We start from the raw sequence: 23,967 nt of genomic DNA on the forward strand, positions 1-23,967 counted from the left end.
CAGAACCAGAACCAGAGCCTCGTCTGGGTCAGTCTGGAGTCATACATGTGCACGCATATATGTTTCTACTGTGTGTAGTGTAATATATTAACTGATACATAATCATACACAGATCAGCCATAACATTATGACCAGTGACAGGTCCAGTGAATAACATTGATTATTTCGTTACCATGGCTCCTGTCAGTGGGGGGGATATGTCAGGCAGCAAGTCTACATTTTGTCCTTGAAGCTGACGTTGGAAGCAGAAAAAATGGGCGAGTGTGAGGATGTGAGCGACTTTGACAAGGGCCACATGTTGATGGCTGGACGACTGGGTCAGAGCATCTCCAGACCTGCAGCTCTTGTGGGCTGTTCCCGGTCTGCAGCGGTCAGGACCTCCCAAAGAGGTCCAAGGAAGGAACACTGGTGAACCAGAGCCAGGGTCATTGATGCACATGGGGAGTGAAGGCTAGTCCGTGTGGTCTGATCCAACAGAAGAGCTACTGAAGCTCAAACTGCTGAAAGAGTTAATGCTGGTTCTGATGGAAAGGTGTCAGAACACACAGAGCATCACAGGTTGTTGTGTATGAGGCTGTGTAGCTGCAGACCGGTCAGGGTGCCCATGCTGACCCCTGTCCACCACTGAAAGCTCCTACAATGGACATGTGAGCATCAGAACTGGACCACGGAGCGATGGAAGAAGGCGGCCTGGTCTGATGAATCATGTTTTCTTTTACATCATGTGGATGGTCAGGTGCGTGTGCGTCTCTTACCTGGGGAAGACCTGGCACCAGGATGCACTATAGGAAGAAGGCGAGCCGGCGGAGGCAGTGTGATGCTTTGGACAATGTTCTGCTGGGAAACCTTGGGTCCTACCATTCATGTGGATGTTACTTTGACACGTACCACCTACCTGAACATTGCTGCAGACCAAGTCCACCCCTTCATGGAGACAGTATTCCCTAATGGCAGTGGCCTCTCTCAGCAGGATAACGCGCCCTGCCACACTGCAGACATGGTTCAGGAATGATTTGAGGAACACGACGAGTTCAAGGTGTTGACTTGGCCTCCAGATTCTCCAGATCTCAATCCAGTGGAGCGTCTGTGGGATGTGCTGGACAAACAAGTCCGATCCATGGAGGCCCCACCTCGCAACTTATAGGACTTAGAGGATCTGCTGCTCACGTCTTGGTGCCAGATACCTCAGCACACCTTCACAGGTCTGGTGGAGTCCATGCCTCGACGGGTCAGGCCTGTTTAGGTGGCAAATATTAGTCATAATGTTATGGCTGATCAGTGTGGCTGCTCTGTCCCATTTTATGACGTGTTTTTATGAAATCATATAATCTGATTTACCCGATTTTATCTAGTGAGTCAGACATATTACAATCACTATATACATTATACATTTTAAACATGCAGAATGATGATGTTTGAATGTGTGTGTGTGTGTTACAGGATGAGCTGTTGGAGGTCGGTTGGAATAACTCTCAGAGCGCTCAGAGAGACGTGGAGAAAAGTTTAAATTGCTGCGGATTCAGACAGGTGGACAACAACGCTACCTGTGAAGCTGTGAGTCACACTCCTGTCACCTGTCTGAATTATGTCACACACACACACACACACACACACACACACACACACACAGATCTGTCACTTCTGACATCATGCCAAAGTGTCATGGGACTTAAAATCTAAAGCTAAAGGCATTCTTGGCGGACATTTAAATATCCGGAGCATGGTTCCAAATGGAGATCAGATCAGATCTCTACTATCTGAGTCACACTTGGACTATCTTTGCCTTACTGAAACCTGGCTTCACAGCAACATACAGACAAACATGAGAGATATTCCTGGTTATGTATGCTATAGAAAAGATGGACCTGTTGGTAGAGGTGGGGGGTTGTTGATTTATATCAGAGAAAAGTTTAAATGCAGAGAAATACTCCTCTTGAATGTTTGTTGAACTTTAATGTAATTGTTCCGTAAAACCCGCCATCATATGGTGTTTCTTTTTATGATGAATTACAAGACATAATTAAAAGGTTTGATACTCGCATAGAAACACTATTATATGGCGAATACAACATTAACTGGCTAGATAAGAACAATAAAAATAAATTGAAAGTGATTATGTCAAAGTTTAACTTTAAACAGATGATTAAAGGACCTACAACAATCACTAGAAACACTAGAACTCTGATTGATATGGTCAATCTGCCAGGAAACTGACAAAAAAGCACCTTCAGTATTTTGGTGACTGTAATCCTGATCCAGTGAGGATGGTCATCCCTAAATCCAAAACTGTGCAACTGGAACGTGACCTTAGGAATATAAATTGGGATCAGTTAATAGAAATAGACCATTTGGATGTGTGTTGTGACTCCATGACTACAGCACTAGTGACATTAACAACAAAATATACCAAAGACATAAAATGTAAACAAAAGAAGGCAACTCCTCCATGGCTCAATAATGAAATACGTAAACTTGTGAAAAAAGGAGATCTGGCTTTAAAAAAAATCTTCTAAACTTAACATTGATCATTTGCTCTATAAGAGTCTAAGACATAAAGTAGAGCTGGAGTTACGCAAAGCAAAGTCTTCATACTACACACAACTTTTAGGAAATGCCAAAGGTCACAATGTATCCATTTGGAAACACCTAAACAATTTAACCAACAGATCACATGGCCAAAAAGGAGTCAAAGAACTGTCCAACTCAACCTCACAAAACAGTAGCTATAGAATCATCTGATTCATTTTGTATAAAAAAGGTCACTGAAGCAACACTTGCAAAAATAATTAAGAAATGATCAAACTCTAAGGCAAAATACATCTATAATTTGGATGCTCCTTTCATTAAAGAATGCAGCTCTATATTAATAAGACCTGTGATTCACCTCATTAATTTATCAATAAGGAGCAGCAAGTTTCCTAAGAACTGGAAAAAGGCAATTATAACACCAATCTTTAAAGCAGGGGACTGTGATTTAGTTAGCAACTATCGCCCTATCTCCATTCTTCCTGTGCTGTCAAAAGTACTTGAGAAGGTTGTGGTAGCACAGCTAGTTGACCATCTAGAGACCAATCAACTCCTTTATCCTCAACAGTTTGGTTTTAGACCAAAATATTCCACAGAAACAGCAAACACTTTTTTCATTGAAAGTGTAAAGCATTCCTTGGACTGTGGTAATGTTGCGGGGGCAGTGTTTTTTGACCTTAAAAAGGCCTTTGACACCGTCGACCACGACATTCTACTGTCCAAATTATCCACATTCAACTTTTCTAAACAAGCAGTTGATTGGTTCAAGTCATATCTCCAGAACAGAGAGCAGTGTGTGAAAGTTGACCAAGACAAATCATCCCTTTAAAACAACAAAATGGGTATTCCCCAAGGGTCAATCCTTGGCCCTCTATTTTTTAGTCTATTTATAAATGACTTGCCTACAACTTGCCCTGAGGCCGGCTTCCAGCTTTATGCAGATGACGCGGTCATATACGCTAATGCTAAGTCACCTAGCAAGGCAGCTTAGGTCCTGACTGTATATTTGGATAAGGTCTATCAGTGGCTGGAACACAATCATTTGGTTTAGAACCTGAAAAAAACTGTTTCAATGTGTTTCTCCATTAGGAAACAGTGCTCACCCATCAAGATAAAGAATGAAGAAATACAGGAGGTTAATGATTTGAAGTTCTTAGGAATAATTTTAGATCCACAGCTTAAATTTGATTAACATGTAAAGAAAATCTCAAAAACTGTGAAAACTAACAGAAATTGTTTTAAACTAATTAGGCACTATATACCAACTCAGGCAGCCCAGGTATTCATGCATTCTATGATTTTCTCTCATTTTTCATATTGTATGACAGTATGGACTCAAGCTTCACCCAATACAACCAGAAACCTGTCATCTTTATACAGTCAGGCCCTGAAATTAATGGACAAAAAACCCATCTGGTGGCATCATTGTCACATATTAAAAAAATACAGCCTAATAAGTTTTGAGAGCTTCATGCATTTATGTTTTCTTATATTAGTTTACAAGTGTATTAACAATCTGGCCCCTGAACCCCTTACCAGATATATCCAAAGACAGGACAGTAAGAGAGTAACCAGCACAAATAAGGGTAATTGTGAAATACAACATCGAAGATCTAAATGTGGACAATCAGCCGTCTCCATAAAGGGCTGTCAGCTCTGGAACAAATTACCAACAGACATCAAATTAATCCCCGATGTAAAAATTTTCACATCAAAGGTTAAATGCTGGCTTAAAGCAAACCAGGGCTGTACTCATTTTTAGCTTATTGTACTTTAGATTACTTATTTATTATTGTATAGTATTTGTGTGTTGTTATAGTATAGCATATATTTTAACTGTACTTTCAAATCTGTAGTTCTAGGTTGTTGTTGTTTTTTTTAATGATACGGACTGCTCTACTTTGTATTATATTGTACATGTGAAGGCCCAACTTGGGACAAGAGTGCAACACTGGTCTCACATCAGTCTCGTGCTATGTAGTGGAACTATGTTAAATTGCGTCGTCCTTATTCCAATAAAATAAATTCAAATTGTCCCGCAGGGTGTTTTCCTCCAACACTTGTGTCTCATATTTCTCAATGTGAATGTGTGTGTGTGTGTGTGTGTGTGTGTGTGTGTGTGTGTGTGTGTCAGGTGTGTTTCCCAAACCACGTGTGTGTGCCGTGCGCTCAGAAGATTCAGGAGCATGCAGGAGAGGCTCTGCGGTTTGTGGGAGGGGTTGGACTGTTCTTCAGCTTCACAGAGGTCAGAGGTCACACACACAAAAGACAGGTGTAGTAAGAAGTTTAGTAACAGGTGTATGGAAAGGTGCACTAAGGTGTACTGACAGATGTAGTGCCAGGTGTAGTGAGAGGTCTCGGACCAGCTGTAGTGACAGGTGTAGTGACGGTTGTAGTGACAGCTGTAATGACAGGTGTAGTGACAGATGTAGTAACAGATGTAGTGACAGTTGTACTGACAGGTGTAGTGACAGGTGTAGTTACAGCTATAGTGACAGATATAGTGACAGTTGCAGTGACAGGTGTAGTTACAGGTGTAGTGACAGGTGTAGTTACAGGTGTAGTGGCAGGTGTAGTGACAGGTGTAGTGACAGATGTTGTGACAGTTGTAGTGACAGGTGTAGTAACAGTTGTAGTGACAGGTGTAGTTACAGCTGTAGTGACAGATGTAGTGACAGTTGTAGTGACAGGTGTAGTAACAGTTGTAGTGACAGGTGTAGTTACAGCTGTAGTGACAGATGTAGTGACAGTTGTAGTGACAGGTGTAGTAACAGCTGTAGCAGAGGTGGGAAGTAACGAAATACAAATACTTCATAACTGTACTTACTGTAATTTTTCAGGTATCTGTACTTTACTTTTTATTTTTATGACAACTTTTTACTTTTACACTCTACATTTGAACACTCTACATTTGAACACTATATTGAACACTCTACATTTGAACACTCTACATTTGAACACTATATTGAACACTCTACATTTGAACACTCTACATTTGAACACTATATTGAACACTCTACATTTGAACACTCTACATTTGAACACTATATTGAACACTCTACATTTGAACACTCTACATTTGAACACTATATTGAACACTATATTGAACACTCTACATTTGAACACTCTACATTTGAACACTATATTTGAACACTCTACATTTGAACACTCTATATTGAACACTCTACATTTGAACACTCTACATTTGAACACTATATTTGAACACTCTACATTTGAACACTCTATATTGAACACTCTACATTTGAACACTCTACATTTGAACACTATATTTGAACACTCTATATTGAACACTCTACATTTGAACACTCTATATTGAACACTCTACATTTGAACACTATATTGAACACTCTACATTTGAACACTCTATATTGAACACTACGTTTGAACACTACATTTGAACACTCTACATTTGAACACTATATTGAACACTCTATATTGAACACTCTACATTTGAACACTCTACATTTGAACACTATATTTGAACACTCTACATTTGAACACTACATTTGAACACTCTACATTTGAACACTATATTTGAACACTCTACATTTGAACACTCTACATTTGAACACTCTATATTGAACACTCTACATTTGAACACTCTACATTTGAACACTCTATATTGAACACTCTACATTTGAACACTATATTGAACACTCTACATTTGAACACTCTACATTTGAACACTATATTGAACACTCTACATTTGAACACTCTACATTTGAACACTCTATATTGAACACTCTACATTTGAACACTACATTTGAACACTCTACATTTGAACACTATATTGAACACTCTACATTTGAACACTCTACATTTGAACACTATATTTGAACACTCTACATTTGAACACTCTACATTTGAACACTCCACATTTGAACACTCTATATTGAACACTCTACATTTGAACACTCTACATTTGAACACTATATTTGAACACTCTACATTTGAACACTCTACATTTGAACACTATATTGAACTCTCTACATTTGAACACTCTACATTTGAACACTATATTGAACACTATATTGAACACTCTACATTTGAACACCATATTTGAACACTCTACATTTGAACACTCTATATTGAACACTCTACATTTGAACACTCTACATTTGAACACTATATTTGAACATTCTACATTTGAACACTCTATATTGAACACTCTACATTTGAACACTCTACATTTGAACACTATATTGAACACTCTATATTGAACACTCTACATTTGAACACTCTACATTTGAACACTCTATATTGAACACTCTACATTTGAACACTATATTGAACACTCTACATTTGAACACTCTATATTGAACACTACGTTTGAACACTACATTTGAACACTCTACATTTGAACACTATATTGAACACTCTATATTGAACACTCTACATTTGAACACTCTACATTTGAACACTATATTTGAACACTCTACATTTGAACACTACATTTGAACACTCTACATTTGAACACTATATTTGAACACTCTACATTTGAACACTCTACATTTGAACACTCTATATTGAACACTCTACATTTGAACACTCTACATTTGAACACTCTATATTGAACACTCTACATTTGAACACTATATTGAACACTCTACATTTGAACACTCTACATTTGAACACTATATTGAACACTCTACATTTGAACACTCTACATTTGAACACTCTATATTGAACACTCTACATTTGAACACTACATTTGAACACTCTACATTTGAACACTATATTGAACACTCTACATTTGAACACTCTACATTTGAACACTATATTGAACACTCTACATTTGAACACTCTACATTTGAACACTCTATATTGAACACTCTACATTTGAACACTACATTTGAACACTCTACATTTGAACACTATATTGAACACTCTACATTTGAACACTCTACATTTGAACACTATATTTGAACACTCTACATTTGAACACTCTACATTTGAACACTCCACATTTGAACACTCTATATTGAACACTCTACATTTGAACACTCTACATTTGAACACTATATTTGAACACTCTACATTTGAACACTCTACATTTGAACACTCTATATTGAACACTATATTTGAACACTATATTTGAACACTCTACATTTGAACACTATATTTGAACACTTTACATTTGAACACTCTATATTGAACACTATATTTGAACACTATATTTGAACACTCTACATTTGAACACTCTATATTGAACACTCTACATTTGAACACTCTACATTTGAACACTATATTGAACACTCTACATTTGAACACTCTACATTTGAACACTCTATATTGAACACTCTACATTTGAACACTCTACATTTGAACACTCTATATTGAACACTCTACATTTGAACACTCTATATTGAACACTCTACGTTTGAACACTACATTTGAACACTCTACATTTGAACACTCTACATTTGAACACTATATTGAACACTCTATATTGAACACTCTACATTTGAACACTCTACATTTGAACACTCTATATTGAACACTCTACATTTGAACACTCTACATTTGAACACTATATTGAACACTCTACATTTGAACACTATATTGAACACTCTACATTTGAACACTCTATATTGAACACTCTACATTTGAACACTCTACATTTGAACACTCTATATTGAACACTATATTTGAACACTCTACATTTGAACACTATATTTAAACACTCTACATTTGAACACTCTACATTTGAACACTCTATATTGAACACTCTACATTTGAACACTCTACATTTGAACACTATATTTGAACACTCTACATTTGAACACTCTACATTTGAACACTCTATATTGAACACTATATTTGAACACTATATTTGAACACTCTACATTTGAACACTATATTTGAACACTTTACATTTGAACACTCTATATTGAACACTATATTTGAACACTATATTTGAACACTCTACATTTGAACACTCTATATTGAACACTCTACATTTGAACACTCTACATTTGAACACTATATTGAACACTCTACATTTGAACACTCTACATTTGAACACTCTATATTGAACACTCTACATTTGAACACTCTACATTTGAACACTCTATATTGAACACTCTACATTTGAACACTCTATATTGAACACTCTACATTTGAACACTATATTGAACACTCTACATTTGAACACTCTACATTTGAACACTATATTGAACACTCTACATTTGAACACTCTACATTTGAACACTCTATATTGAACACTCTACATTTGAACACTACATTTGAACACTCTACATTTGAACACTATATTGAACACTCTACATTTGAACACTCTACATTTGAACACTATATTTGAACACTCTACATTTGAACACTCTACATTTGAACACTCCACATTTGAACACTCTATATTGAACACTCTACATTTGAACACTCTACATTTGAACACTATATTTGAACACTCTACATTTGAACACTCTACATTTGAACACTCTATATTGAACACTATATTTGAACACTATATTTGAACACTCTACATTTGAACACTATATTTGAACACTTTACATTTGAACACTCTATATTGAACACTATATTTGAACACTATATTTGAACACTCTACATTTGAACACTCTATATTGAACACTCTACATTTGAACACTCTACATTTGAACACTATATTGAACACTCTACATTTGAACACTCTACATTTGAACACTCTATATTGAACACTCTACATTTGAACACTCTACATTTGAACACTCTATATTGAACACTCTACATTTGAACACTCTATATTGAACACTCTACGTTTGAACACTACATTTGAACACTCTACATTTGAACACTCTACATTTGAACACTATATTGAACACTCTATATTGAACACTCTACATTTGAACACTCTACATTTGAACACTCTATATTGAACACTCTACATTTGAACACTCTACATTTGAACACTATATTGAACACTCTACATTTGAACACTATATTGAACACTCTACATTTGAACACTCTATATTGAACACTCTACATTTGAACACTCTACATTTGAACACTCTATATTGAACACTATATTTGAACACTCTACATTTGAACACTATATTTAAACACTCTACATTTGAACACTCTACATTTGAACACTCTATATTGAACACTCTACATTTGAACACTCTACATTTGAACACTATATTTGAACACTCTACATTTGAACACTCTACATTTGAACACTCTATATTGAACACTATATTTGAACACTATATTTGAACACTCTACATTTGAACACTATATTTGAACACTTTACATTTGAACACTCTATATTGAACACTATATTTGAACACTATATTTGAACACTCTACATTTGAACACTCTATATTGAACACTCTACATTTGAACACTCTACATTTGAACACTATATTGAACACTCTACATTTGAACACTCTACATTTGAACACTCTATATTGAACACTCTACATTTGAACACTCTACATTTGAACACTCTATATTGAACACTCTACATTTGAACACTCTATATTGAACACTCTACGTTTGAACACTACATTTGAACACTCTACATTTGAACACTCTACATTTGAACACTATATTGAACACTCTATATTGAACACTCTACATTTGAACACTCTACATTTGAACACTCTATATTGAACACTCTACATTTGAACACTCTACATTTGAACACTATATTGAACACTCTACATTTGAACACTATATTGAACACTCTACATTTGAACACTCTATATTGAACACTCTACATTTGAACACTCTACATTTGAACACTCTATATTGAACACTATATTTGAACACTCTACATTTGAACACTATATTTAAACACTCTACATTTGAACACTCTACATTTGAACACTCTATATTGAACACTATATTTGAACACTCTACATTTGAACACTTTACATTTGAACACTCTATATTGAACACTATATTTGAACACTATATTTGAACACTACATTTGAACAACCTACATTTGAACATTTTACATTTGAACACTCTATATTGAACACTCTACATTTGAACACTCTACATTTGAACACTATATTGAACACTCTATATTGAACACTCTACATTTGAACACTCTACATTTGAACACTCTATATTGAACACTCTACATTTGAACACTCTACATTTGAACACTATATTGAACACTCTACATTTGAACACTCTACATTTGAACACTCTATATTGAACACTATATTTGAACACTCTACATTTGAACACTACATTTGAACACTTTACATTTGAACACTCTATATTGAACACTATATTTGAACACTCTACATTTGAACAACCTACATTTGAACACTTTACATTTGAACACTCTATATTGAACACTATATTTGAACACTCTACATCTGAACACTCTATAATTGAACACTCTACATCTGAACACTATATTTGAACACTCTATATTTGAACACTCTACATTTGAACACTCTATATTTGAACACTCTACATCTGAACACTATATTTGAACACTCTACATCTGAACACTCTACATCTGAACACTCTACATTTGAACACTCTATATTTGAACACTCTACATCTGAACACTCTACATTTGAACACTATATTTGAACACTCTACATCTGAACACTCTACATCTGAACACTCTACATTTGAACACTCTATATTTGAACACTCTACATCTGAACACTCTACATTTGAACACTCTATATTTGAACACTCTACATCTGAACACTCTACATTTGAACACTCTATATTTGAACACTCTACATTTGAGCTCAAAAATCTGTCCTTTTGACTCCTTACATTCTTGTTTTGAGAAGGCTGTCAAAATTAACTAACACGTTAACGCACATTCCCTTTGACGCCACTAATTATTTTAACACGCTATTAACGCACGCGCGTTCTATTATTATGACCCTCCGCCAACCCCGTAGTTTGAGAAATCAGGAAGCGATGCAGCTGCAATGTTGTGGATAGTATGCAGAAACAAACTTTTAAATGGCAAATTCAGCCTCAAAGCCCTGCTCGATGGTTCTCTGGACAAGACAAAAGGTCTTTAAAAGTATTTACTGTCGATGTGAACGCAGTTACCACCGGCTGTGTTTCCGCTACATACATTTTGCCGCAGCACCGCTGCTGCTTCAGATTCCTGTGCAATTAAACGACTCCGCTCCAAATGAACGGTCGTTCGCCCGCTGTCCTTGTTGAGGAAGAGAACTGACACAGTGACAGGAGTCACAGGACATCAGGACGCTCTCTGTCCGCACACAATCATATGCAGTTCTGTAACGCAATGTAAACATTCCTACTGTGTATCTCCGTGTGTCCCCATTGTAAAAGCATTGATTGTCGCCGTTTATAAAGCTTATAAAAGGTGCAGATGTCATTCGGTAACGATCAATCGTTTTGACTGCTATGTTATTAATAACGTCCCTCGTGGACACGCGGCTCACGTGCTGTGAGAACTGAATTGCAAGAGAAAATATTTAACTTTGTGACTTTATTAAACAGACTGCTGATGAAGACAGCCAACACAGCAGACAGACAGACAGAGAGAGGGGGCGGGGCCAGCAGCTGTGCAGAGAGCAGAGGTGCAGGTGTGTTGGGGGACTGAAGCAAAGCAAAGAGATCAGATTAAAGTAGTTTGTGAATTAAAACGTGAATTAAGGTGAAGCAGAGAGATCAATCAAAAAGGAAGAAATAAGCATCTAGAAAGAGGCTAATCCAGACTGAGTAAGTCTACATGTGACGTGCTTCTCACAGGAATCATTGATATATGCGATGATTGCCATGTTCTGCTTTCAGCATATTTTCAGAGCGTGCAGAACCTTTGAGGTTATTCTGTAGAATATTCTGGACAGTATTTCTCATTGTTTCTGAATGTTGCAACAATAATAAACATGCATTTGCATAAAGGAAGCATATTTGTCAATTCCCATGTCGATAAGAGGATTAAAAACTTTAAAAATGATCTCTCTAGGGTACATTTACAACAGGTAAAAAAATTTAATTTGCGATTAATCACGACTATGCACAACCATGCTATTAAACGCGATTAAATATTTTAATCGATTGACAGCCCTAGTTTTGATGCATGCAGTGTTTCCGCTACATACATTTTAAATTATTGTCGCCGCTGCTTCAGATTTCTATAACGTGTCCCGAAGTTGCGATTAAATGACTCTGCGGAGATGTCCGCTCCAAATAAATGGTTGTTCGCCGGCTCTCCTCGTTGAGGAAGAGCCCTCAAACAGTGACAGGAGTCACAGGACATCAATCACACGTGAAGTCATGGCAAGCAAATAAACAACAGCAGGACCAGTTTACTTCTCACAGTGTTCTTAATGAACCAGGTGCTCATTTGGGACCTCAGTTGGGTTCAGCCTTTATTATTCTGTCTGAAATTTGGCCAGGCGGTGCCCAGTGATAATAAAGGAAGGAAACTATCCTAGTGTGCCGAGGACTTTTCGTTTTGCCCAGTTATCAAAAGAAGTATCATGTATCGCTAAAGTTCAAAATGCTGGTGTTGAACTCTAGAACAAAGTTAATGTTCATTATTGGCAGTATACAGTTTTATTTTATTTTAAGCTAGAATTTTTAAGTTTAATCATCTTTGAATTATTGTTATCATTATTATTATTATTGTGAGGTTTAGTTAGCTTTGCACAGAAATGGTCGGTAAAATGTCCTTCAGAGGAATACTTTTTACTTTTGTACTTAAAGCTGCAGCAGGTAACTTTATTAAAACTAACTTTTTGTCATATTTGCTCAAACTGTCACTTTAAACATGCAGTCAGACATGAGAGAGATAATCTGTGAATAAATCCTGTTCCTCTGGCTCCTCCTACTGCTCCTAATGGCTCCTCCTACTGCTCCTCTGGCTCCTCCTACTGTTCCTCTGGCTCCTCCTACTGCTCCTAATGGCTCCTCCTACTGTTCCTCTGGCTCCTCCTACTCCTCCTAATGGCTCCTCCTACTGCTCCTAATGATTCCTCCTACTGCTCCTAATGGCTCCTCCTACTGCTCCTATTGGGTCCTCCTACTGCTCCTCTGGCTCCTCCTACTGCTCTTCTGGCTCCTCCTACTGCTCCTAATGGCTCCTCCTACTGCTCCTCTGGCTCCTCCTACTGCTCCTAATGGCTCCTCCTACTGCTTCTCTGGCTCCTCCTACTGCTCCTAATGGCATTTGTAAGACTCCACCGCTCCCGAAACACAACAACCAATCAGAGCCGAGCAGTCTCTCAGGCTGCTGTCAATCACACGCTGCGCAGCACCACTCCTCCCCGCATGCTCACACGGTCAAGTTAAATCTGTTCAACGTGCGCAGCGTCAGCCGGTTTGTGTCCACAAAGGCTGAAAAACAACCACCAGGAATGAACAAACTGCCCATCCCTCTGCCAACGAGGCTGACACTACAAAGAGCGTTACACCGAAGGAGAGAAATGAGGAGAAGCAAGCTAAAGAGAAAGAGTCGGGCCGAGACAGAAACGAAACAGAGTGAACATCAGAGCGGCGTTTCTGAGGTGGAGAGAGCTACGGGAGCTGAGAGGATTAAAAAGCGATGCTGAGTTAGACAGGTCTGCTCCACAGGTAATTACCCCAGCTTCATTTGTGCTGTATTTGTTTCACATTGCTAAGATGTCTGCGGTTACTGTGACGTTGTGTTACGTTGGTGTTGCAGTCGGGCTAACGTTAGCTTGTTCTCAATGCGGCTGCTGTTCAGCGTTGTTTCATGGCGGTGGGGCTGAACATGTCTCTGTGACGTGTCCAGGCAGTGTGACCGTGTCAGACTTTCTCCTGACAGTTCTGTGTGCCTGTGCTCTCACAGCTAAATGTTCTTAACATCAGTGAGTTACTGCTGAGCTGGCGCTGTTTTTTCCACAGTCTCTGTTAGCAAACTAAGTGCTGCTGGTTTTGCTAAATAGAATTAGCTGTAAATGGACTGTACTTAAATAGCACTTTTCTAGTCTTTGCGACCACTCAAAGCTGCTGTAACACTACAAATCACATTCACCCGTTCACACACACATTTATACACTGATGGCAGAGGCTGCTACGTAAAGTGCCCAACTGTCAACCAGATATCACATTCATATCTGTTGGTTATGCCACCGGGAGCAATTTGGGGTTCAGTGTCTTGCCCAAGGACACGTCGACATGTAGCCGGAGGGAGCTGGGGATCGAACCTCCGACCTTCCGATTGAAAGACGACCGACTCTACCACTGAGTCAAAGCCCGCCCCGCTGTATATTACTGTTCACACCAAAAGCACTGATTTCCGCTGTTTTGATGTGTATCTGCTTCGATAGTGTTGGTGGTGTCATACAACGGCTGCGGTTGTTGTCATTTCATATGTTTACATAGTGTATATCTGGCTCCTTCAGGCTCAGATAGCCTCCTCTGTGGGGAGGGCTTTGGAGGGAGGGCTGAGCGCCGCAGAGAGAGGGGGAGGGACCTGGAGGTTGTAATCTTTCAAATGTTGAAGCAAAGTCCGCTCTCTTCTCCATCTTCACCTACTGCAGCTTACAGAGCCTGTACTTTCTTACTTTTTCTTGAGTAAAGGAGTTGAATCAGGACTTCTAATTTTACCAAAGTCTTTTTTACACCAGTGTCTGTACTTCTACTTTAGTGTAGAATGTGTGTACTTTTGCCACCTCTGAGGTGTAGTGACAGATGTAGTAGTTACACAGAGAATAAGAATGAAACGCACAATAGCAGCAGCCACATTGTGTCTCATTGCACAGCCTTTTCACACACACAGGAGTGAGTGTTTATCAGGGCTCAGCTCTTAGCGACCCTGAATCTTCTACCTGAGGGTAACAGCTAAACTGTGGGAGGGATCAGAGACAAGAGACTTCACACAGATCGTAGAAGGGATGGGTACTTTTTAACCCCATGATTTAATATCTATAATAAAGCATAGTTACCTGATGTCACCTGAACAGACAGGTGATTATCCCAGGCTGTGATCCCGCCCATAATAACACTCTCTAACCTGCATGATGGAAAACCTCTGCTCCACAGACCCAACATGAGTCCTCTGGCTGTGGTGTCAGTATGAACCCTGAGGTGTAGTAACAGGTGTACTGAAATACAGTGTGTGTGTGTGTGTGTGTGTGTGTGTGTGTGTGTGTGTGTGTCAGATCATGGGGGTGTGGCTGACGTATCGCTACAGGAACCAGAAGGACCCCCGAGCCAATCCCAGTGCCTTCCTGTGACCCAAACTTCAATAATGTTAAAATATAAAAATGTAATAATGTTATCATGTAAAGATGTTATAATGTAAAGATGTTATAATGTTATAATATAAAGATGTTATAATATTATCATGTAAAGATGTAATAATGTAAAGATGTTATGATGTTATAATATAAAGATGTAATAATGTTATCATGTAAAGATGTTATAATGTAAAGATGTAATAATGTTATCATGTAAAGATGTTATAATGTAAAGATGTAATAATGTTATCATGTAAAGATGTTACAATGTTATGTAAAGATGTTATAATGTTATAATATAAAGATGTTATAATGTTATCATGTAAAGATGTTATAATGTAAAGATGTAATAATGTTATAATATAAAGATGTTATAATGTTATCATATAAAGATGTTATAATGTTATCATGTAAAGATGTTATAATGTTATCATGTAAAGATGTTATAATGTTATCATGTAAAGATGTTATAATGTAAAGATGTTATAATGTTATCATGTAAAGATGTAATAATGTTATAATATAAAGATGTTATAATATAAAGATGTAATAATGTTATCATGTAAAGATGTAATAATGTTATAATATAAAGATGTTATAATATAAAGATGTAATAATGTTATCATGTAAAGATGTAATAATGTTATAATATAAAGATGTTATAATGTAAAGATGTAATAATGTTATAATATAAAGATGTAATAATGTTATCATGTAAAGATGTAATAATGTAAAGATGTTATAATGTAAAGATGTAATAATGTTATAATAGAAAGATGTTATAATATAAAGATGTAATAATGTTATCATGTAAAGATGTAATAATGTTATAATATAAAGATGTTATAATATAAAGATGTAATAATGTTATCATGTAAAGATGTAATAATGTTATAATATAAAGATGTTATAATGTAAAGATGTAATAATGTTATAATATAAAGATGTAATAATGTTATGTAAAGATGTAATAATGTAAAGATGTTATAATGTAAAGATGTAATAATGTTATAATAGAAAGATGTTATAATATAAAGATGTAATAATGTTATCATGTAAAGATGTAAAAATGTTATAATAGAAAGATGTTATAATATAAAGATGTTATAATGTTATCATGTAAAGATGTTATAATGTTATAATATAAAGATGTTATAATGTAAAGATGTAATAATGTTATAATATCAAGATGTTATAATATAAAGATGTAATAATGTTATCATGTAAAGATGTAATAATGTTATAATAGAAAGATGTTATAATATAAAGATGTTATAATGTTATCATGTAAAGATGTTATAATGTTATAATATAAAGATGTTATAATGTAAAGATGTAATAATGTTATAATATCAAGATGTTATAATATAAAGATGTAATAATGTTATCATGTAAAGATGTAATAATGTTATAATATAAAGATGTAATAATGTAAAGATGTAATAATGTTATAATGTAAAGATGTTATAATGTAAAGATGTAATAATGTAGAGATGTAATAATGTTATAAATATGTTATAATGTATAATGTAATATAATGAAGAGACAAGTGTGGTCGAGGGAAGAGGTAAAAAACAATTAAACCTCAATAAATACTATAACTCAACACACATCAACTGTCTCGTCTTATTTATTTTTTACCAGTGTAACATGTACACCTCGGTATTGGCAACGGCAAACCTTTCCAAACTAAGCTCCAAAATAAAAGAATAATAACTAAAAATCAGATTAAAACCAGTTTAGAAATGACAGAAAACATTTCACAAGTTTGGATCATGGGGGACAAAACAAGATTTTAAACCATGTATTTTACTTCATTTCAGTAAAAAAAACCCATTTTATTAAAAACATTGACATGAGACGATCAGGAGCAGATCCTCTGTGATGTAACGACTCAGTGAAACATGAAGCCTTCAGGCCTTAATGTCCTTTCAACTCTGTGACTGTGTCTTTATTCTCATCAGTGCTGAAGGAAATATTACACACAAAGATCTGCTTCAATTTACTTTTACCAAAACAACATGCAAGGAAAAAATCATGAAAATAATACAGGCTGGATGAGTTTGTCAGCTGAGGCTCAGTAACCTGGCAACAAGACAAACATCTCAATAGGGATACAACGATTAGAGATTTTGATTGTTCGACTATAGTCTGAGGAATAATCACAGTTTCACGATTATTATGCATAAATTACTTTCACATCATTAAAAATGTATAAAATCACATGAACATTCTTTAGAAATGTATATGTGTTATAAATAATATAAAAATAAAATTAACTTCATTGATCCCCCAGGGGGAACTTTTACTAATGTGTAATAAACTAAAGTGTTATTGTCATCCGCTGTCATCCATGCCAATCTTTTAATAATCTACTTTAATAATTAATATAATCTTACATGTCACCTGAGAAAATCCTGACTATAACTGTTATTTGTTTGAAGTTTAAATGATTGAAATTGAGAACATCTGTCATGCAGTGTTATTATTATTGTCGAGTCCTCCTCTTGTTCAACTTCCAAAGGACACAAGGACAACTCAAATTTCCACTCAATCAATTTTATTTTTATTTTGGCTTTGTCAGCTGATTGGTCTGTCAGTTAATTAGGTTGTAAACCTTTAAAGACAGAGAAACAAAAGTTAACATTTTAATTCAACATTTTAAATGAATTTAAACATTTAATTAAACATAAATGAATTAACCAATTAAGCCTTTTAAATGGAATAAAGAAAAATCTAATTTCATGAATTTTCCACATTTTTAGTAAAGTTTTAACATTTAACAGAATTTTTAAATTTTTACCTTTGTATTATCTTTTTGTTTCTTATACTTTTCATTTTTCAAACTCAAAATGAAATATTATCTTAGCGCAAAGTCATTCAACACAAAGTCAATAAAGTCAATGCTGCAATGTGTTCCTTAACCAATCTACAGAGCAGTTAAACATAAACTTCAACATATTAAGCAGCATTGCAAACACCATGAAAGTAAATAAAACATTTCACCGACCATTGGCGTCTTTGGACTGAACCTGTGAGTGATTTTGGAGCTTCTTCTCTCTGAAGTTTGTTTGTCTGAATGACTGAGAACCTCAGGTGCTCCAAATCAGTGATAATGTCGAGGTGGTGCCCAGCAAACGATGTGGGCTTCATAGATAACTGGCAGACATTCTGGGGAAAGCCTGGTCTGATCGGAAGAGACGGCATTCATCCCACTTTGGACGGTGCAGCTCTTTTGTCTCGTAATATGGCTAAGTTTGTTAGTCGTAAAACCTGACAAACCAGAGTTGAGACCAGGAGGCAGAGCTGTAGTCCTACACACTCCTCTGAGCTTCCCTGTGAGCAGTTTCCCAGCCACAATGTTCATGTTATAGAGACTGTGTCTGCCCCCCAACCCAGGCATTTTATTACAGTTAATTCAAACTCAAATAAAAAAGGAGTAAATCAAAAAAATGTAATAAAAATTAAAACAACAACCAAAGTTATGCCGAAAAATATGAGAATTAAATGTGGTCTGTTAAATATCAGATCCCTGTCATCTAAAGCTCTATTAGTGAACGATCTGATATCAGATGATCATATTGATTTACTCTCTTTAACTGAGACTTGGCTGTGTCAGGAAGAATATGTCAGCTTAAATGAATCCACTCCTCCCAGTCATCTTAATACTCATATTCCTCGAGACACTGGTCGAGGTGGTGGAGTGGCAGCTATCTTCAGTTCTAGTCTTCTAATCAACCCTCGACCCAAACTTAGTTTCAGCTCTTTTGAAAGCCTTGTTCTGAGTTTTTCACACCCAGCCTGTAAAACTTTACAGCCTGTTTTATTTGTGATAGTATACCGCCCTCCTGGCGCATACTCTGATTTTCTAACTGAATTCTCAGAGTTTTTATCAGGTTTAGTCCTGAGTTCAGATAAAATAATTATTGTAGGGGACTTCAATATTCATGTAGATGTTGATAATGATAGTCTTAGCATGGCATTTATGTCCCTTTTGGACTCTATTGGTTTCACTCAAAGTGTAAACCAGCCTACTCACCGCTTTAACCACACCCTCCACCTTGTTCTAGCTTATGGCCTGGAACAGAAAACTTAAGTGTCTTCCCACAAAATCCTCTTTTATCAGATCACTATTTAGTAACATTCGATGTCCTGTTAACCGACTACTCTCCAGTTAACAAACATGTACTCACAAGGGCCCTCATTGATCAATCTTGCGTGAAAACGGGTGCAGATCTGAGCGCAGAATTGGTCTTACGACAGGACACACGTGTGATTTATGAAACGTTCGTATCTGACCAATCCCAGCGTACGATTGATCCGGTCTTGATAAATGCGGCGGCTGAATTCGATCGTCGTTAACATGTTACGCCCTTAAATATTCCTGGTTCGGAGGCCTCGCCCACTGAGGTCAAACACGGAGAGAAGAAACACTGGCAAGAAAAGAAACTTTTCCGAGATGTTAATCGGTGTCCTCACATCTGAGGTGGAGCAAAACAAAGATGTGCTTTTTGTCAGTCTGAAAACTGGAGTTAAAGGAGCTCATAAAACGCTGTGTGGAAGAGGATAACGCAGGCAGTCAACAGCGTTGCCGTACAGGAACGGACTCCGGCTGAGGTTTGATTTAAATTCTCAATAACTTACAAATTTCTTACAAATAATTAGGCTTACACATGTTACATGGGTATACATTTTTATTGTATGTTGTCAGAGCCAGGCACCAGCAGTATGTCGGTCAGCTCTCCTCCCCAGAGCGGTCCCACTGAGCCAGACCCCGGAGTCTGGCTGCCGAGAGCGAGCGCGTGCCCTCTGCCCCCCGTGCTGCGCTGCCTCAGTTGTCGGCACACTTGAGGCGATAAATAACACATTAAAAGAAATTAACGAAACCCTAAAAAAGCCATAATAAAATGTTTAAATGACTAAATGTTGTCCATTGTCTGTGTTTAGTATGCCTTTAGCCAATTTCACCTAGGACACTTCATCACATTACTGATTAAATACTGCAGCGTGTTTGCAGAAGTTTAAGGTATACTTTACATTTTAAAAGCGATTGATGAGGTCCTGTCTCCTCCGTATAGCCCCCAGTGGAGGCTGTGCTGCCACGGTTCCCTGGGCATTGTTCTCCTCTGGCTGTGCCGGCACATCTACAGGCACTCCATTTACTAATGCAATGTTGTACAAAACTGAACAGGCCAAAATAATGTCGCACACTTTCTCTGGGGTATACAGCAGCGTTCCCCCCGCTGGTCCAAGACGGAGCCACCTGCCCTTGAGCAACCCGATGCAGCGCTCCACTGTGACCCGTGTGCGTGTGTGCGCACTGTTGAACCTGCGCTCAAAAACAATTGCACAATTTTACCATAGACTCAGATTTGCGTACACGAGCTCAGACCTGACGTGAGATCTGATCGTAGCTTCCGCTCATGTCCAAATTGATAAATGCCGAAACTTGCGTGGAAATGGTCGTACGCACGGTTTTCTGCCGTACGTTCGTTTGATAAATGAGGGCCAATATGTTTGTCTGATAGGACTGTAGCTAAATTTAAGGAAACAATTCTTTATCACATCTGTTTACTACAGAAAGCTCTTATGCTAATGTTAGTCCCTCTCAGCTTGATCAGTTTGTTGATAGTCCTGCAGGTTTGCTGAGAAGTACTCTAGACTCGATTGCCCCCTTAAAAAAGAAGATTATCAAACGACAGAGGCTAGCTCCATGGTATGACTCAGAAACTCGTAACTTGAAGCAAATGTCGCGTAAATTTGAAAGAATGTGGCGATCCACCAAAACAGAAGAGTCTCGTTTACTCTGGCAAAATAGTCTTAATAAATACAGGAAGGCCCTACGGCATGCTCGAGGTGTCTACTACTCCTCCCTCATAGAAGAACATAAAAACAATCCCAGGTACCTTTTCAGCACTGTAGCCAGGCTGACAGAGAGTCACAGCTCCACTGAGCCAAGTATTCCTATAGGCCTCAGCAGTGATGATTTCATGAGCTTCTTTAATGACAAAATCCTAAAGATTAGAGACTCTGTAACCTCCTGCCGTTACCTGGTGCAGATGTATCTTTGGAAACTGCTCACACACCTGATGTTTACACTGTTTTTCTCCAATTGACCTTCCTGAGCTAAATTCTCTGATATCTTCATCTAAACCATCAACCTGTCTTTTAGACCCGATTCCAACCAAGCTGCTTAAGGAAGTCTTTCCCTCAATTAGCACTTCTTTACTAGATATGATCAATATGTCTTTATCGACGGGCTATGTACCCCAGTCTTTTAAACTAGCTGTAATTAAGCCACTTCTTAAAAAGCCTACCCTAGATTCAGGCACCTTAGCTAACTATAGACCTATATCTAACCTTCCTTTTATCTCAAAGATCCTTGAGAAAGCAGTCGCTAATCAATTGTGACTTTCTTCATAACAACAGTTTATTTGAGGACTGTCAGTCAGGATTTAGAGTCCACCATAGCACTGAGACAGCACTGAGAGTTTGATCTACTTCCTGCTTCAGACAGAGGACTTCTCTCTGTACTCGTCCTGAAGATCTTAGTGCCGCTTTCGACACGATAGACCATCACATCCTGTTACAGAGACTAGAACAGTTAATGTTCATTACAGGATCTGCATTAAGTTGGTTTAAATCTTATCTATCAGATCGATCTCAGTTTGTTAATGCTCATGATGTGTCCTCTATGCAAACCAAAGTTAGTCATGGAGTTAGTCCACAAGGTTCTGTGCTCGGACCGATTCTTTTTACCTTATATATGCTTCCTCTGGGTAATATCATGAGGAAACACTCCATTAATGTTCATTGTTATGCAGATGATACTCAATTATACTTATCTATGAAGCCAGATGAAACCAATCAGCTATCTAAACTAGAAGCATGCCTTAAGGACATAAAGATCTGGATGACTAGAAACTTTCTGCTACTTAATTCAGACAAACTGAAGTTATTGTGCTCGGCCCAAAACACCTCAGAGACTCTTTCTCTAATGATATAGCTGCCCTAGATGGCATCAGCCTGGCATCCAGCACTACTGTTAGGAATCTGGGAGTTCTGTTTGATCAGGATATGTCCTTCATCTCCCACATAAAACAAATATCAAGGACAGCCTTCTTTCACCTTCACAACAAACATCAGACACATCCGGTCTCAACACGATGCAGAAAAACTCATCCATGCATTCGTTACTTCCAGGTTGGATTATTGTAACTCGTTACTATCAGGCTGCTCTAATAAGTCACTAAAAACTCTGCAGCTGGTACAAAATGCTGCAGCACGTGTGCTGACAAGAACTAGGAAGAGAGAGCACATCTCTCCTGTATTAGCCTCTCTGCACTGGCTTCCTGTAAAATCTAGAATAGAATTTAAAATCCTTCTTCTTACTTACAAAGCTCTTAATGGTCAGGCACCATCATATCTTAAAGAGCTCATAGTGCCATATTACCCCTCTAGAACATTGCGCTCCCAGGATGCAGGCCTGCTTGTGGTACCTAAAGTCTCTAAGAGTAGTGTTGGAGGTAGAGCCTTCAATTACCAGGCCCCCCTCCTCTGGAACAATCTACCAGTCAGGGTCCGGGAGGCAGACACCCTCTCTTCTTTTAAGAGTTCAAACTTTCCTCTTTGATAAAGCTTATAGTTAGGCCTGGCTCAGGCAGGGACCAGCCCATAGTTATGCTGCTATAGGTTTAGACTGCCGGGGGGATCTGACACACCAAGCTCCTCTCTCTCTCTCTCTCTCTCTCTCTCTCTCTCTCTCTCTGTGTTTGTCTCTCTCTCTCTCTCTCTCTCTTGCTGAGATGGTGTGTGAGTGAGGAGCTGAGAGCGAATCTGATTTTGATTCAACTTTTTCGTAAGTTTTGAGAAAACTTTTCTCATCTTTTTTTGTGTGAGTGTGTTTATGAGTTGTTACTTTATCATTCGGTGTTAAAAGGGCTGTGGTTTAGTGTGTGTGTTAGTGTGTGTGTGGTTTTGTTTGTTGGAGGGCAGCGTGCTTTGTTTGGCACAATGCCCGTGGTGGAGACTGCAGCCGCGGAGTTTGAAAAGCTGACTCGCCGTCATGTGATCAAGCTTCACCCCGCGGTGCAGTGCTCGGTGGAGGAAGCCGGTCTGGCAGTGGGAGAGGTGGTCGGGTACGGCTGTGTTAAGTCTGCCTCTCGCATGAACGGGGCTATTGTGATGTTTTTGGACAGCACGGCTAAGGTTAGCGAGGTGGTGGAGAGGGGAGTGG

General features: G+C 37.7%; 1 protein-coding gene across 1 annotated transcript in view; it reads left to right on the forward strand.

Annotated features, from left to right (window-relative positions):
• Positions 1-15,792, forward strand: part of tspan13b (tetraspanin 13b) — a 25,068-nt gene extending 9,276 nt beyond the window's left edge. The window contains 3 exon segments of the mRNA XM_069682236.1: positions 1,441-1,554; positions 4,661-4,771; positions 15,654-15,792. Of these exon segments, the coding sequence (XP_069538337.1) occupies positions 1,441-1,554; positions 4,661-4,771; positions 15,654-15,728 (300 nt within the window). The 3' untranslated portion in view covers positions 15,729-15,792.
• Positions 15,793-23,967: the final 8,175 nt, after the last annotated feature.

This window comes from Semicossyphus pulcher, unplaced genomic scaffold (genome assembly GCF_022749685.1).
Source record: "Semicossyphus pulcher isolate SPU_LCO1_2020_fin unplaced genomic scaffold, fSemPul1.0.p SCAF_55, whole genome shotgun sequence".
NCBI lineage: Eukaryota > Metazoa > Chordata > Actinopteri > Labriformes > Labridae > Semicossyphus > Semicossyphus pulcher.